This window comes from Platalea leucorodia, assembly GCF_965183815.1.
Source record: "Platalea leucorodia genome assembly, chromosome: 2".
Classification (NCBI taxonomy): domain Eukaryota; kingdom Metazoa; phylum Chordata; class Aves; order Pelecaniformes; family Threskiornithidae; genus Platalea; species Platalea leucorodia.
In genome coordinates this window covers 1,757,219-1,771,622 of record NC_138824.1, presented here as the reverse complement: position 1 = coordinate 1,771,622, position 14,404 = coordinate 1,757,219, and the positions used below count along the sequence as shown (strand labels likewise).

General features: G+C 43.5%; 2 protein-coding genes across 4 annotated transcripts in view; one reads left to right on the top strand and one right to left on the bottom strand.

Moving 5' to 3' along the window:
- Positions 1–10,832, bottom strand: part of C2CD3 (C2 domain containing 3 centriole elongation regulator) — a 39,785-nt gene extending 28,953 nt beyond the window's left edge. Inside the window, exons 1-11 of one of the 3 annotated variants that reach the window (XM_082304821.1) lie at positions 10,754–10,832; positions 10,364–10,624; positions 9,293–9,450; positions 8,429–8,628; positions 7,782–7,999; positions 6,782–6,914; positions 5,457–5,585; positions 4,089–4,233; positions 3,523–3,683; positions 2,062–2,277; positions 1,490–1,602 (exon numbers count right to left, since the gene is read on the bottom strand). In XM_082304821.1, coding sequence (XP_082160947.1) covers positions 1,490–1,602; positions 2,062–2,277; positions 3,523–3,683; positions 4,089–4,233; positions 5,457–5,585; positions 6,782–6,914; positions 7,782–7,999; positions 8,429–8,628; positions 9,293–9,450; positions 10,364–10,624; positions 10,754–10,814 — 1,795 coding nt within the window. In that variant the 5' untranslated portion in view covers positions 10,815–10,832. Of the gene's footprint in view, positions 1–1,489; positions 1,603–2,061; positions 2,278–3,522; positions 3,684–4,088; positions 4,234–5,456; positions 5,586–6,781; positions 6,915–7,781; positions 8,000–8,428; positions 8,629–9,292; positions 9,451–10,363 lie in introns of all 3 variants that reach the window. The other 2 variants (XM_082304822.1, XM_082304820.1) reach the window with 2 other exon arrangements.
- A 223-nt stretch (positions 10,833–11,055) lies between these two features.
- Positions 11,056–14,404, top strand: part of PPME1 (protein phosphatase methylesterase 1) — a 31,075-nt gene continuing 27,726 nt past the window's right edge. Inside the window, exon 1 of the mRNA XM_082335857.1 lies at positions 11,056–11,234. Within this exon, the coding sequence (XP_082191983.1) occupies positions 11,137–11,234 (98 nt within the window). The 5' untranslated portion in view covers positions 11,056–11,136. The remainder of the gene's footprint in view (positions 11,235–14,404) is intronic.

Here is a 14,404-nt window from a genome sequence, read left to right as displayed (position 1 = left end):
ATATTCAAAATTAACTGAATATAAATAAACTTTCCCACAGAGATTGCTCTGTTACACACACAATCATTTAATTTTGCATTACTGATTAACACCAAGCCCAAAGTAAACTGTTCTTCCCAGGCCAGAAAATAGCAGAAGGGCGGCATGACAAAATTAATATTATAACAGCATCTAAAGGCTGCAGTTGATACCAAGTCTCTGTCATCCTAGCACGCAGTAAGACTTTCCCTTCTTCAGTGGGAGAACCCTGTCTCATTTTGAGCAATATATTTCAAGATGCATCTTGCGAGAATCAAAGCTGAGCTGCAAGAATAATCGCAGGTTCAGGAGAAAAGTAATATCTGCAAGTAAAGACTGAACGAATTGGTGTTTAGTCTAGAAAAGAGAAGAATAAGAAGTACAACAGTGTTGAAGTGGTATGCTTTGCATGTTCACAATGTAAGTATTCTTGTGATGACAAAAACTGAGGTTAAAGGAAACTTTTCTAACAGGAACCGCAGCATTTCTACAGCTTGCCTGGGATGGCTATGGAATTTTTCTCATTGGGCATTTTTAATAAATGAGATAAACAGCTCTCGGGAAAGGTAACGGTACAGCGGCTTGACTTGATGGCTTCTTCAAATTATTTTCAGCCTTATCTATTTTTCTAGGTTCCAAAGAGCTGGAATCTAACTACACAAGACGAAGTGCAGGAGGCCGTGTTATTTTTGTATTACAAAGAGCGAAGGTTCCGAAGAATTATACGTTTTGTCTGGACACGGATGGAGAATATACAAGAGAGCTCAGAATTACCCCCAGACCTCTCCAGTGCCACCCAGAGAGATGCAAAGCCAATGAATGACCATACGGGAGAGGGATTTGAAAGTCACCCTGGAATTCCAGTTTCTGGGAAGACTGGGCAGAGGGGATCTGGCTCACACAGCATTCTCTGCTCACTGAGGAGAGAAAGAGAACATAAATTGTTCTCAGGGATACAAGCACTGGTGACTCTCAGTAAAGAGATTAACGTCTACTGATTTGAGCACAGGATTTGTCAAGTTCTCTCGGATCCAGCAGACTCTCTGAGCTCTTGCAGGTGTTACGTGACATACTTCAGCATCTGGAAAAATTATTTATTCGAGATACAAGTATCTCTGATATTTCTAAAAGTACTTTATCATCTCCAGACTATTGCGGAAAGGATATTGGGTTTATGTTGAAATGAAGGAATGGGCTTACAGGCCTGCTGTTACGTCCCTAGGAAAAGAAATGTGAAAATCCCAATATGAATACTTCTTGGAAGCAAAAAGAAAAAAATCACTTGGCTTCCTCCTCCCTGAGAGGACCATTCCACTACCTGCAGCGCAGCAACTCTGTTGGCAGAGGTGCCACTAATCATACTGTATTTTTCAGGCAGCAAAGAAAACACATAGAAAATGCTACTAAATAATTTCTAAGAGATGAAGGAGTCAACAAAACTAAATACAAGGGGGAAAAGTAATGCTCTTACCATCATCTGTGATTTTACTTGAAGCTATTCGAATTACTTCTGTTGTTATGGAGACCTGTCCTTTTTCATTCTTGGAGGCTCCCACAGGAAAGTGGTACTCAACAAAGAAGGTACTATGAATAAAAAAGTGACTAGATGATCACAATCCATCAAAAATCTAATGTACATAGTGAAACTGAACATAGCGGGCAAGTTTCATATTCACAATTTATTAAGTTACTCTATTTTTTTAGAATAACTCAACTAGCTATTGTATGAATTCTTCCAACAGATTATGTATATGTCAGATTCTCCTCCAAAAAAACCCCTTTCATTTTCAAGGTACTGCCATGCACAAAGCACAGCGGTACCTCCCCAGAAAAAGCACAGCCTGAAGCGAGCCCACATCAGGATAAATTATTCACAGCTCTAACTTGCAGAAGTCTACGGTATACAATTTCCTGAGAGGAGCAGAGAAATGGGAAGACCTCAGAAGCCTGGAGAGCTTAGGTAAGCTGGACTGCACAACAGACCTCGGAGAAATGTACCTCGAAGGCACAAGAAACAAGCTGGTGAGAAACAAACCCCCTTACCACTTATTAACGGACGCAGGCCTTGGCGGCTTCCCCATGAAGCCTTTCTTCCTTGGTGTCATCTGGATGCTCTCCGGAGGGACTTTCAAGCTTTCAATGATGACTCTGGCTAGGTGTATTCGCCCCAGCAACGCCAACCTGTCAGCACGCAAGGATGTGATGTGAGCTGCTTCTGTGTGATCTTCTGGAGGAGCAAGTGGTCTGGTAGGAGAGCAGCTGAAAAGAGAAAACGGAGAATCAGGACTACACGAACGTTCTTAAGACGACCGCATGAAGGGAAAATTGTAGCTTGGTGGGATATTATTTAAAAATTGCTCATCGTTCATTAAAACACACATTTTTCATGTATTTTTTACAACAAATTTGGTGGTCTCTCTAACAGAAATCTTACAATATGCAATATCTAGGGTACACTGTAATAAAAAAAAGCGCATGTTCCACAGTGTTGGAGTTTTGAAAAAATCTCACGCAGTCTAACGCTTCAAAAAGAAAAGCTCCATTTAATGGCATATACAAAAAAAGGGAGATGATACAGTTATACACATGGACAAGTCGCTGCTGCAGAGGAACAGCAACAGGATTTTTGTCACAATTTAAAATCTCACTTGCACCTTATTTGTAAGACTTGACTTGCAAATGGTTTTGTGTTGGTACCTCTGGAGATACGAATTTTAACTGAATGTAAAAACAGCAGTATTTGTAAGAAAAGTTTCAGAAATAATTGGGGCTGAATTAGGAAAAAAAAAAGTCATAAAACCTTAATACTAACTGGTATTGTGCAAGTAAAGCTTGATAACTGGATTTTTAGGGACACTTTTATTGGCTCTGTCATGGAAAAAAGGGAATACAATTTAGATCAGGTCAGAGCAGAAGTTTATTTACTACAGCTATAGGAGAGAACACAAATCAGCAGGGAAACAGACTGCTGATGTGAGCTCTGTCCCTGTAAAGCAGATAGATACAAATTTTATACACTTAGAGCCACTGTGCAAAGACAGATGATAGGATGTGAGTTATTTCACATCTGGTACATACACAAGGCCACAGAAATGCACAAAGCTGCTCTGGAGTCTGCTTTTTTCTGCACAGGGACTAATTTATCATGAAGGTTACACAGTGATTACTGTTTCAGGAGACAGGGGGAGAGTTCAGTCGAGAGGCCCGCTCAGGCCTCAGCATTTCTGCTTCCACAGTTCAAAACGTTATTACTAGGCTTATTGCATTTTTGGGAAACTCGTGATTTTAACTAATTGTATCTCAATAGTTTCTTTAACAACATATAGCAATTCCTGGGTGATGCTGATGCTCCATCATTCCCAGAGATGCTATGAAAATTCCCCACCAAAGTGGTTATTCAGTGAATTGTGTGATAATGATGGAGCATGATAACATAGTGTGATTCTGGCTAATACTAACAACGAGTAGGATGCTGCAAAACAAGGCACTAATGTAACTATTTACCTTGGTTTAATTTCTGTCACCTTCTGATCCTGATCCAAGGCATTAGAATCCTTCTGTGGATCCACTGGATCAGCTCTCTTGGGAGTTTCTGTCTTGGTTACTTTTTTGGAGGCGTTAACATCATCATCACTGAGGAAATCACTTAAACTGGAATCAGATTTCTGAAACAGAAATAATGCACATAAAATAAGAAGTTAACTATCATTGTCAAGAAAGATATGTAATGGTTATGATACGTAAAGAAAAAAGAAAAACAACTTGCAGATTGTATAATTCAAAACAATTAAAATTGTATCAAATTTTTTCAGAGGTTTAAAAAGTCTTCATGGACAGCCTCAATCCCAGCCATTTCCAAACTCACTGCTTGACTTCGCAGTCTTAATAGTATTCTTTTATTAATATTAATTTCAAGCAATGTTCTCACAAGCTTCCGTATGATACTTAATGCTTATTAAGCCTTACTAATACTGAAATCTGTAGCTTTTTTTTTTCTTTTGATGCAAACTTCTGATTTTCTTCACCTTAGGGACTACCTATTAAGCACCTTCCTTCTGCTCTCCACTTACAGGAGCCGTGTAAAAAAGACTCTCTAGCAGACTCTGGTCGTAATGAGGATCATTGAGTTCACTGTCATACACCTCACTCCCGAGAGAGAGAGAATCCAAAAGGGAACCTGTCCGATCCCAGAAATGCACAGGAGATAAATCAGCACTGTGGACACAAGAGAAAGAAACATAACTTAGCGTTGCAAGTTCTGCAGTCAATGGCTTCTGAATTCTGACAATACTGCCCCTTCTATACTGGATTCGTGCTATATGGGCTCCAGATACAGCCACACTGTGCTTACCCAGCACTGTGCCCAACCTAACGCGTCTGTGACCCAACCTGATGGGTTATCTGGCGGTAACACCTCTGGACCCAGTGTGAAAACAGTGCCTGAGAATATATATATATCTCCACGGAATCACGGAACAGTTGAGGTCGGAAGGGACCTCTGGAGATCACCTGGTCCAACCCCTGCTCAAAGGCAGAGGATGCGAATAAGAAAATTGGCCAGTTGGATTTTGAATATCTCCAAAGCTGGAGATTCCACAACCTCTTTGGGCAACCTGTTCCAGTGCTTGATGACCCTCATCATAAAATATATCTATTAATATCCACCTATAATATTTATCCGTAAGTACTTTATAACTTTCAGAATGCTTCAAGATATCAGTAATACTTAAGGAGAGTTTAATAAAAAATAAATACAAACTATGTCGGAGTAGGTAAATACAAGTATCTTTAGAAGGTGGTTGGAGCAAGTCGGGTTTTGTTTGGTTTAAGGGTTTTCTATCTGTGCTGTGAGTTCAAAACCATTTTATGATCTGCAAACACTTCAGTGTCATCCAGTGATAAACTGCAGGGAAAAATTATGTGCAGGGCACAAGACCGACATTTTGAACCATATCTGGCAGGGAAGCTGTATGTTTCATAGCCCCGATTTGGATAATGACAACCTAAGCATCATTTATAGTCTTGCTCCTCCTCACAAAATGAGAGAAAAAGGTCGATTTAGTATTTGGAGAAAGATTAAAAATAACTATTGGTTCTCTCTATTTTTCATTTACAGACTGCAAGTTCTTCAAAGAAACACTGTATTTGTTTTACGTACTTAACATTTTAGGGCACAACAGTTACAACTATTAAATAACTTAATCATATCAAAGATTGTGGTTAATCTTTCTGAAATAATTTTTACATCAAGAGACTTGGAGCTGTCTGGGTTGTCACACATTAAAGTTGAGGTGTAAAACACCTCCATCGCTTGCCCATACGATTCACTGGTTACATTTCCAGGAATGTGGAGAACTCGAAGAGTCGAGAGGCGTTTTTCAGTATAAAGTGCTGAAATAAGGCCAATTTTGCAGTAACCCCCAGCACATTACACTCACCTGCCCAACAGCAACTCTATTGCTCTCTCCTCAGAGTTTAGGTCAAATTCCTGACCTGAAACTTCAGATGCGAAGAGATGGGGATCTTCAGGAGTGGGCACAAACTTTGAGTTCAAGCCTTTTGGGCTCCTGGATAACAACGATTCCAGCACAGAGAGCAGTAAAAGGAAAAAGAAAGATATTAAGGCACATTCAAGATTAATCCATCAAGGATAAAAAAAAATCAAAGGTTATGTTCAGCCTTCTCCAGTTTGTAGCTTAATCTCCAGATACACAAAAACTTTCTGCAACCCTGGCTGCTGCAAGTCACATCCAAAATCTTATACTTTGCAATGTGCCATAGAATCATAGAATCATTTAGGTTGGAAAAGACCTGTAAGATCATCGAGTCCAACCGTAGATCAAGTCCAACCCTAAAGGTTGGCCCGATCCTGCAGTTTAAGCACAGCTGCTGCAAACAAGAAGAAAGAGGGCCTGCGAAAGACAAGCAAGGTGTTTATAAATGATGTTCTCTCGGTTTTTCCTGGAAAGTCCAAAATCATCTGCTTTTAAACAAATTGGAATAATTTGAGCAGAAATCATTTAAATTGTGTTTGCAATAGCATCATTCACTATCAAAGACAATGACATTATTTTCTGGTTTATAGTGGAACAAAAGACATTGTTAACCTTTTTCCAAAAATAAGGAATTAAAGTTTCTCCTGTAAAAAACACGCATTTCTCTCAATACCTCTAAATTTCAATTTCACTGAATTGAGAACATTTACTGAGCCTAGTGCTAAACAAAGTTGGAGTCAGAAGTTGAAAAGGCACAAACACTTGGTTTTTTTAATCTGCTAAGATCATATGGAAGAAGATAATGACTACTAATTCTGAGAACACAGTTATAGATGCAAATTTTCATGGGTATTTTGGCACCAAGAGATGCAAACTAGAACATGCAAAAGTACTCAGTTTATGTCACTAATTACTTACATTTCTTTGAAAACCTGTTCTCTGTGATCAAGTAACATTTAATTTGCTATGTTCCTTATGATACTCTTATTCCTTATCAACGTTTAACATTTCCTTATCAAATAACTGTACAAAATACAAATACACTGTGAAACACAATTAAAATCCATGACTTAAATCAAGGCTTACTACATGATGATTAAAATCAATTCACAAAATGTAGGCTTTTATTCACAAGTAGAAATTAATTTCCCATTTGAACGAGAATCCTAAAATACATCACATGCATCTCAGTATTTGAAGTTTTCCTGGTAAGGTCTCAAAATTTATGGTTTGAAACGTCATATGACTTCCCCCTTTCCCAAGCTCACTTTGCTGGTGCTTTGAAATCATCTCTCTCTACAAAAGGAGGCACTTCATTCAGTTCAATCTCCATGTCCGGGCTAGACTTCATTGCAGAAACAACCATGGCATCACGGAGTTTATTGCCTTGATCCAAAAGAGCTGAGAAATAAGCAGAAGGATTAAATCTCAGCATTCAAATGCAACCAAAAAGCAACGTCTAAACACAATAAATGTGCCAGCTACAGTCAAGAAACTTCTGTTTTCTGCTGTTATAAAGAGATCTCGACATACGGGAGATTAAGCGCGTGCTGTACACCATAAAACAGAGAGCACAGCTGGAGTGAGAGAGAGTAATCCTCTATCAGTCTCTCGCTCAGAGCCGTACAAATAACTCATCTGCACGCACCGAGTCAGGCGTTAGAGGGACATTATTAAGATACAGCAGCAAGATTAATTTATGGAAGAGTAGCTTGTCACCTTAGGATGTCTCAACAGCAGCCTAATTTTAGGTCTTCTCTGTAAATATAGAAAATAACTCAAAAGACAACACATATGGAAATGTGCTCTGCTTTGATGCTCATTTGAATCCAGTCTGTGATCTAAAAGGGATGCTAACTGGCAGGCGATGGAAAAGAAATCATTTTCCATCTGAAAATGCCAATGGCATAGAAACCCTCCCAAGACCTACCTGAATGTGAGCGGCACCTTTGGTGGACATCTTGGAAGACATGTCAGTGCTTAAACGGCCTGTGAAGCTGAGCTTCCTTTTCTTTTACCCCTCCAGGTCAGAGCTCATGCTAGGACAGCATGTTTTGCCTGATCTGGATACGTAAGCCACCTTCCAACAGGACTAAATCAGCAGTTTTTAAGTAAAGACCTTTTTGTTATAATTTTGTTTGAAATAATATAGCGAGAGCACGTGAAGCATCGCTTTTCCTTAAGTCTTTATCTCTAGATAGGCACCTGAAATATTATCAAGAACTGTTTGTTGTGAAATCTAAAAGATGATGCCAATTGTACACAAACCTGAAAGCAGGTCTTTTGTCGCTGGGTTATGCAAAGAGAGCACCCGCACGTTTCTTCTAGCGGGTGCTTCAGGATCAGCGATGGTGGGAAACGACACTTGCTGATCTGAAGGATTCACTTTCAAACATTCATCTGGTAAAATCAGACGGCGATGAGAAGCAGAAAAAGTGTCCTTTATGTTTTCAGAGTTCTCTTGAAAGAGCAAACGGTCCTTTCCTCTATTGAAAAATGAAACATTATTTCAGTAACAACTAAAGTGGATCGGTAAAGGGATTCAAACCTCTTCAAATTCTCCCTAGCACTGCAGCTGCCCCCCTTCGACACACGCTCCAAAAAAGAAACGCGACACGTTATTTTAATCTTCCACTCGTACCATCAGGGACCAACTCAAGCTGTAAATAAAAAATTTGTGGCACCTCTTGTGTCAACTAGCACAGCTTGAACTAAGTCACCACAGGATGCAAATTTATATCACGTGAGAAGCTCTCCCTGTAAGCTCTGAAAAGCTGAATGTTCTGGATTTCATACAAAACACACGTTCAAAAAGATCAAGTATTCCATAACTCACAAGTGTATAGCCCTTACTTAAAAGAAAGTTTGTGAACTGCAAAATAAACCAGGCTTTTGTCACGGGGAAAAAAAGATACCTGGGAGTCGTGGCTCTGCTATTGTTAACGGACTCTTGGTCAGCAATAGTCACTCGTGTTTGCCTCGACTGCTGTGATGGAGCAAGAAACGGGGGCTTGCTGCTTCCCTGAGCAGGAGCAAGATCCAAACTTGCATCTGTGGTTGGGATAGAGCTGCTGGTGTCATACGATTCTGGCAGAGGTTCTAGAACCAGTGAGACCTGAGAGACAGATTGTGAAAACAGTATTGCGTTCTTTTCTTAATCAAGTGCAACACACACTCTATTCAATTTTACATTTCACGCTACGCCAAACTGTTGCTTTCCGATACAAAGTAATATTTATATCATAAATAATTTATTTATAAAGATTATTTATATAATATAAATATATAAAAATAATTTATTTATAAAAATATTTATATCATAAATAAAACTGACGTATTTCCAAGTACTTATTTCACATTCCATGTTTTCAAATCACAGGCCACTATCTTTCAGCATAAATTGTCCAGAGCCACGGCTGCAAAACAGAACACCACCTTCTTAACCCTGGATTTCAAAATCATCTACAATTTCAGCCCACTGAGGCTGTGGAGAAGTGCTAGAACTGAGTATCCATTTTTAAATCCACTGTTAAAACTCACCCTCAGCGGAGAGCCTACAAATTTTCTTTATCAAGCTGAACTACCAATGCCACACATCCTTCTAAACAAAACAGAGTCAACACCGTCGGTATTCGTTTTTCATTTGCTACCTTAGTTCACGAATGCCTCAGACAGAGACCAGCTCTGCAGCGCACATAGCGCAGCTTGATCCTGGCACCTGATCATACTGGTGTTACAGCAATACAATTTATAACAAAAAACAAAGACGTAAGGGCTACCTGCAGCTCTCCTAGTTTATCAGATGTTGGTGAAACTACAGTGAAAAACCCACTGATGGGATGGCTGGGAGAGAGCTGGGACAGTCCCGTGATTTGCACTCTGCCAATCGGAAGATGGTCAAGTTTGGTCATTACCTCCAGGACAAGCACACCCATATCTGCGAAAATGAGGAACAGCTTCGATTCATTCTCACACAACACGGTCACAATTAAACACAAATAAAACTTCTCTGTTAAAATGACAGAGATGGTAAAGATTAACATACTGTCGTATCATGAAATTATGATAATGAGGCAGCAGGTAAACAAGTGTTATAGTGATAATAAATTATGATCAATAAGGGCAAGATTACCACAAAAGGACTACTTATGATGGGACAAGGGGTAACGGTTTTAAACTGAAAGAGGGTAGATTTAGATTAGATATAAGGAAGAAATTCTTCACGCTGAGGGTGGTGAGGCACTGGAACAGGTTGCCCAGAGAGGTGGGAGATGCCCCATCCCTGGAAACATTCAAGGTCAGGTTGGACGGGGCTGTGAGCACCCTGATCTGGTGGAAGATGTCCCTGCCCATGGCTGCGGATTGGACTCGATGATCTCTGAAGGTCCCTTCCAACCCAAACCATTCTGTGATTCTACCAGTAGCAATAGCAGGCACAGGTTTTACGGACAGACTCTAGACAGCAGGCTTGCATTAATTTCCTGCAGATCTTTCAGTAAATTAAGTCCCTTAATAATGTTACAAGCTCATCTGTGTATCTTTTTATTCTTCATGCCCTTAGAACACTGAAACACATCTTTAACGTGGTATGTGTAACACTAAAAGTCATCTCATCTCGAAACTGTGGAGACCACAGAAGACTTCAATAGTTTGCAGACCTGAGCACTAAACCTGACTACTAGAGAGACCTGATGTCAGCAATTCCAGGCTGAGATCAAAAGCCTCCCGAATCAGGAAAACGACCTAAAAAGCCATAAGTGAAAACAGGACTGGGGTTACTCGCTGGGTAAATAACTCCTCGGTCTCCACAGAGGCCCTGACCTGCCTGACCCAGGGTGAAGCGGCTCTACCTGTCAGGTAGGCAGCGAACTGCCTGGGCCCACAGCGGACAGCGTAGCGGGCGGTGGTTTTTCCCGCCGGCTGGCCCGGCCGGGAGGCGGGCTGGAAGACGGTGCCGTCGGAGGTCTCTCCCCACCACCTCAGGCGGACGAGGACGGCGGGCGGCTTGGGGACCGTCCATAGGACTCGGGAGACGGTGCAGCGAAGGAAGCAGCGCAGCGGGCCCTCCACTAGCGGCGGCAGGCTGGTGGAAGCGGGGATGTCGCCGGTACCTGCGGGGACGAGGGACCGAGGGGCGTCAGACGCAAACCACGGGCTGAGGCGCGCTCCCAACCGTCGCCGCCGCTTTTCCTCCCCGTCCCACCTCACGGACCCTTCTTCCCCGCCCGGGAGCGGCCCACCTCCCCTCCGCCGGGAGCCCCCCGCCGCCGGGGCGAGCGCCCTCGGCCTCCTCTGCCGCATCCCGCCTCGCCTCAGGCCGCCCGGCAACCGCCGCCTCGGGGGGGGGGGAGGCGCCGAGCCGCACTTCCGGGACTACAACTCCCATCGTGCACCGCGGCACCGCAGCACGCTGCGGAGACGCGGACTACATTTCCCAGAAGGCCACGGGAGCGAGCGACGGGTGCCGGCGGCGGCGGCCCGCGTTTCCCGTGGTGCCGCGCGGCGGCGCTGTGAGGGGAGGCCGCTTCCGGTGGGGCGGTGCGGAGCGGGGGTTGGCGGCGGCGGCCGCGGTTTGGGGGGGTTCGTGGTGTGTCCTTGCGTGTTGGGCGCCTCGTTCGTCGTTATGTCGGCCCTGGAGAAGCAGCTGCACCTGGGCCGCCTGCCGCCGCGGCCTCCTTTGCCCGGTGGCGGCGGCCAGTCCGGCTCCAAGATGCGTATGGGGTAGGTGGGGGAGGGGAGGGGGCGGCTGAGGGGACCGGGGGGGGCGGTGAAGGGGAAAGAGGCCAACAGCGGTAGGGGAGGGATGCTTGGTGCTGGGGGGTTGAGGGATGCTCGTTGCTGTGGGCCTGGGGGTCTCGCTGGCAGTTTGGGGGGGGGGGGGGGGCTCGTTACTGGGGGGGCCTTGGAGGGAGGGGGTGGTCGTTACTGGGGGGGTCTGGAGGGAGGGATGCTTGTTATCGGGGGGGTTTAGGGGCAGGAGGTCCTTTTTGCTGGAAGGTGGCAGCAGAGGGGAGGGGGTCCAGATAGGTTGGGGGGCTCTGTGCAAAGAGGGGTGCTCAGCTCTGAGTGGAGCTTCCCTCAGCTCCCTCGAGATATGCTCGCTGGCTGCAATATTCCCTCTGTGGAGGTGTGTTTTGGGGGGGGGTTACTTGTTGCTGGGGGGGATCAGGGGCTGGGGTGTTTGGTGCTGGGGTATTTCAGGTGGGGGGGCTGTGGGAGAGGGACCTTGGGGGGGGGATGCTTGTTCCTGGGGGAGCTGGCAGGGAAAGGGAGAAAAGCAGGTGCTGTTTGCTGGGGGGGTTAGGGTGAGGGGACCTTTGTGCAGGGGTGGCAGCCCAATGGAGGTGGCCAGCAGCGTGGTGGCTCTCCCTGGACAGTGACATGAGAGGCCAGCAAAGCCCTGGGCTGGCCCTGCTGTGCGCTGGATTGCTTACCAGTGCCCCAGGAGAGCAGCACCTGGACCGGGCTTCTCCAGCTGCCTCTCCCTGGCATGGAGGCAGGCAAAGGCGTTACTGCATGACGAATATCCCCAGTGCTGGGGGAAGGTGGCTGGCACTGCTCTTCAGCAGCCCTTTTCCCTGAGTCCTTTTGCCGTCTGTGTTTGAAGGGAGAGTCTAATACGTCGTGATTTATCTAGGTGGCACCTCAAAGTCGGTGAAAACATGGCTGGGGGAGACAGATATATTTAAATGTTATTTCTCAGCAGCAGACACTTATGTGAAGCTGTAGAGTAGGTGAGCTCTGCTAAGTGACTTAAGTCCCTGCTTCAGATGATGGAAAATCTGGGATAGCCCAGTACAGATGTCAAATCTTTTAAGCAAGAGTGAGAACATGTTTTGGAAGCTGTGAGAGAAGATTGACCAGTGTCTAGCTGTGTGGATGGCAACGAAAAAGGACTGCCTGGACAAGAACAACCTCAGGAAAAGCTTTATTCTCTAGTGATGAGTCGGAGGGAGAAAATGGGTTGCAAATGGGGTGGCTTTGAAGGGAATTTAGTAACCTCCAAAGGTGTGAGGGAAAAGCTTGTCTTCCAAGCAGGTACCTAGTTGTGGTTAAAGGAGAGCAAGATGATCTTGCAGCAGGGTTATGGCTAGATTGTAGGGAGGGAAGTTATAGTTGCAGGGTGAAGCAAAGGAAGCCGGCAATAATCACGGGGACTTGAGATCAGGAGAGGTGCGGTCTCAGGAAGCTGAACAGAACGCTTCAGCAGCCCTGTGCAAAAGTATAGATTTAAGCTGAACGGCAGAAACATGGAGATTTTATTAAATCTAGAGAAAAGGCGTTTTCAGGGCTGTATGAATTTTCGTACATCGATGGTGGTTGAAAGTATGAACTCTGAGGTCTGGATTGTGACAAAGACCAGGGGTTGATCCTCTGGAGGAACGCCAGCCTCCGCGAGGTCCAGGTGTGCGCTGCACGGTTCCTGCACGATATGAAGTGCTCTATTTGGAGGATAAAAATATCCTACAATTCCTACAGGAAATCTCCTTTGCCTCGATGCATGAAATCAGATAACTAAAAGAAATAATGAAAAAGACAGCTACTCTGCTGTGACTGAAATAAACTGTTTAGGTATTTATGGATGGGAGAGGACTATTTCTCCTCTCCTTTAAAACATAGTTTTAAAACATTTATTTCACATCTTGTTCTTTATATTATATTTGGATAGATATAATACAATTGATGTAGTTAGTATATGAACTAATACTAACAAATCTTCAAATACTTATTTCTTTTAAGATTATTAATTTATTGTTAATTATTATTTTAAAGCTAAGCTTCATGTAAGTGTTTAATGGCATAGCTTTGGGGCTAAGCAAAAAAGTTATATTTAAGGATTAATTTGTACTGTTAGTATAGAAATGGGCATAGAAATTAGAAAGAAGCAGTTTTGAATGACTTTCAGGACGGCTGTCTGCTCTCCTGTATCTCTCGGTGATCTGAAACTGAGGGCTGGGACTTGTGGGCTCTGTTTCCTGATGTTGTGTTGAACCGTGGGGTTATGAGCAAGTCACTAAACCACTGCTTCACCCATTTGTGTTGTGGAGAGGCTTGTATTTCACAGGAGTGTGCTGAAGGTTACGTGGTACATACAAGGCTAGATTTAATCTTAAATATATTATTTAATTATGCTGGCTCTGTTCAGAAGAGAGTTAACCAAGCAAACCCTTATGCTGTACAAAGTCTGCCAAACACACAATTTTCCTGTTTTAGGTGAAGAAATAAAGTTTTTCTTTCTTCCTCTTGTTTTCTCCTGTTTAACTTAAGAGTCTCATCCCTTGCGGTTATTTTGTGTAATTTTCAATGTACTTTATTCTGGTTTCATGCATTGTAAACTTCGTCAGCACGCAATCTAATTCTTTCCATACAGCAGTGCGTATGCCGATGGCACTGCGAACAAACACCATGACACATTGCTTGTTCAGTTAGGTATTCCTACTTTAATAATAAATATAAAAACTGCCAACGTTAGTGTTAAAGTGGCCTTAAACAGGATGAAAATCAATTTGCAGTTTGTCTTGCTGCTGGTGTCAACTTCTATCAGCTATTTCCTGAAGGCAGGTGTCTCCGTGTTAAATAAAAAGTAAAAAATTAATTTCCTGCAAGATAGGGTGATCTGCGCTCTGCTGCGAGACCTCAGAGCCGCGAAGCTGAAGGAGCTGATGCGTTTTTCATGTGCCTCTAATTGGCTGTGTTCTTGCAAAACGATGCCATGCTGCGGGATGTATTTTCCGCGTCAGTGTTGTCGTTTCTGAAAATCCATCCTCGTGATAATTTTTATTAGAAAAATAGACAAAAGTAAAGGCTATTAAGTTACTAACTTAATGAGGTGCTGACAAAACCCTCATGATATTTGATGCTTCGCTTACTCATCGCAGGTAAACAAACAA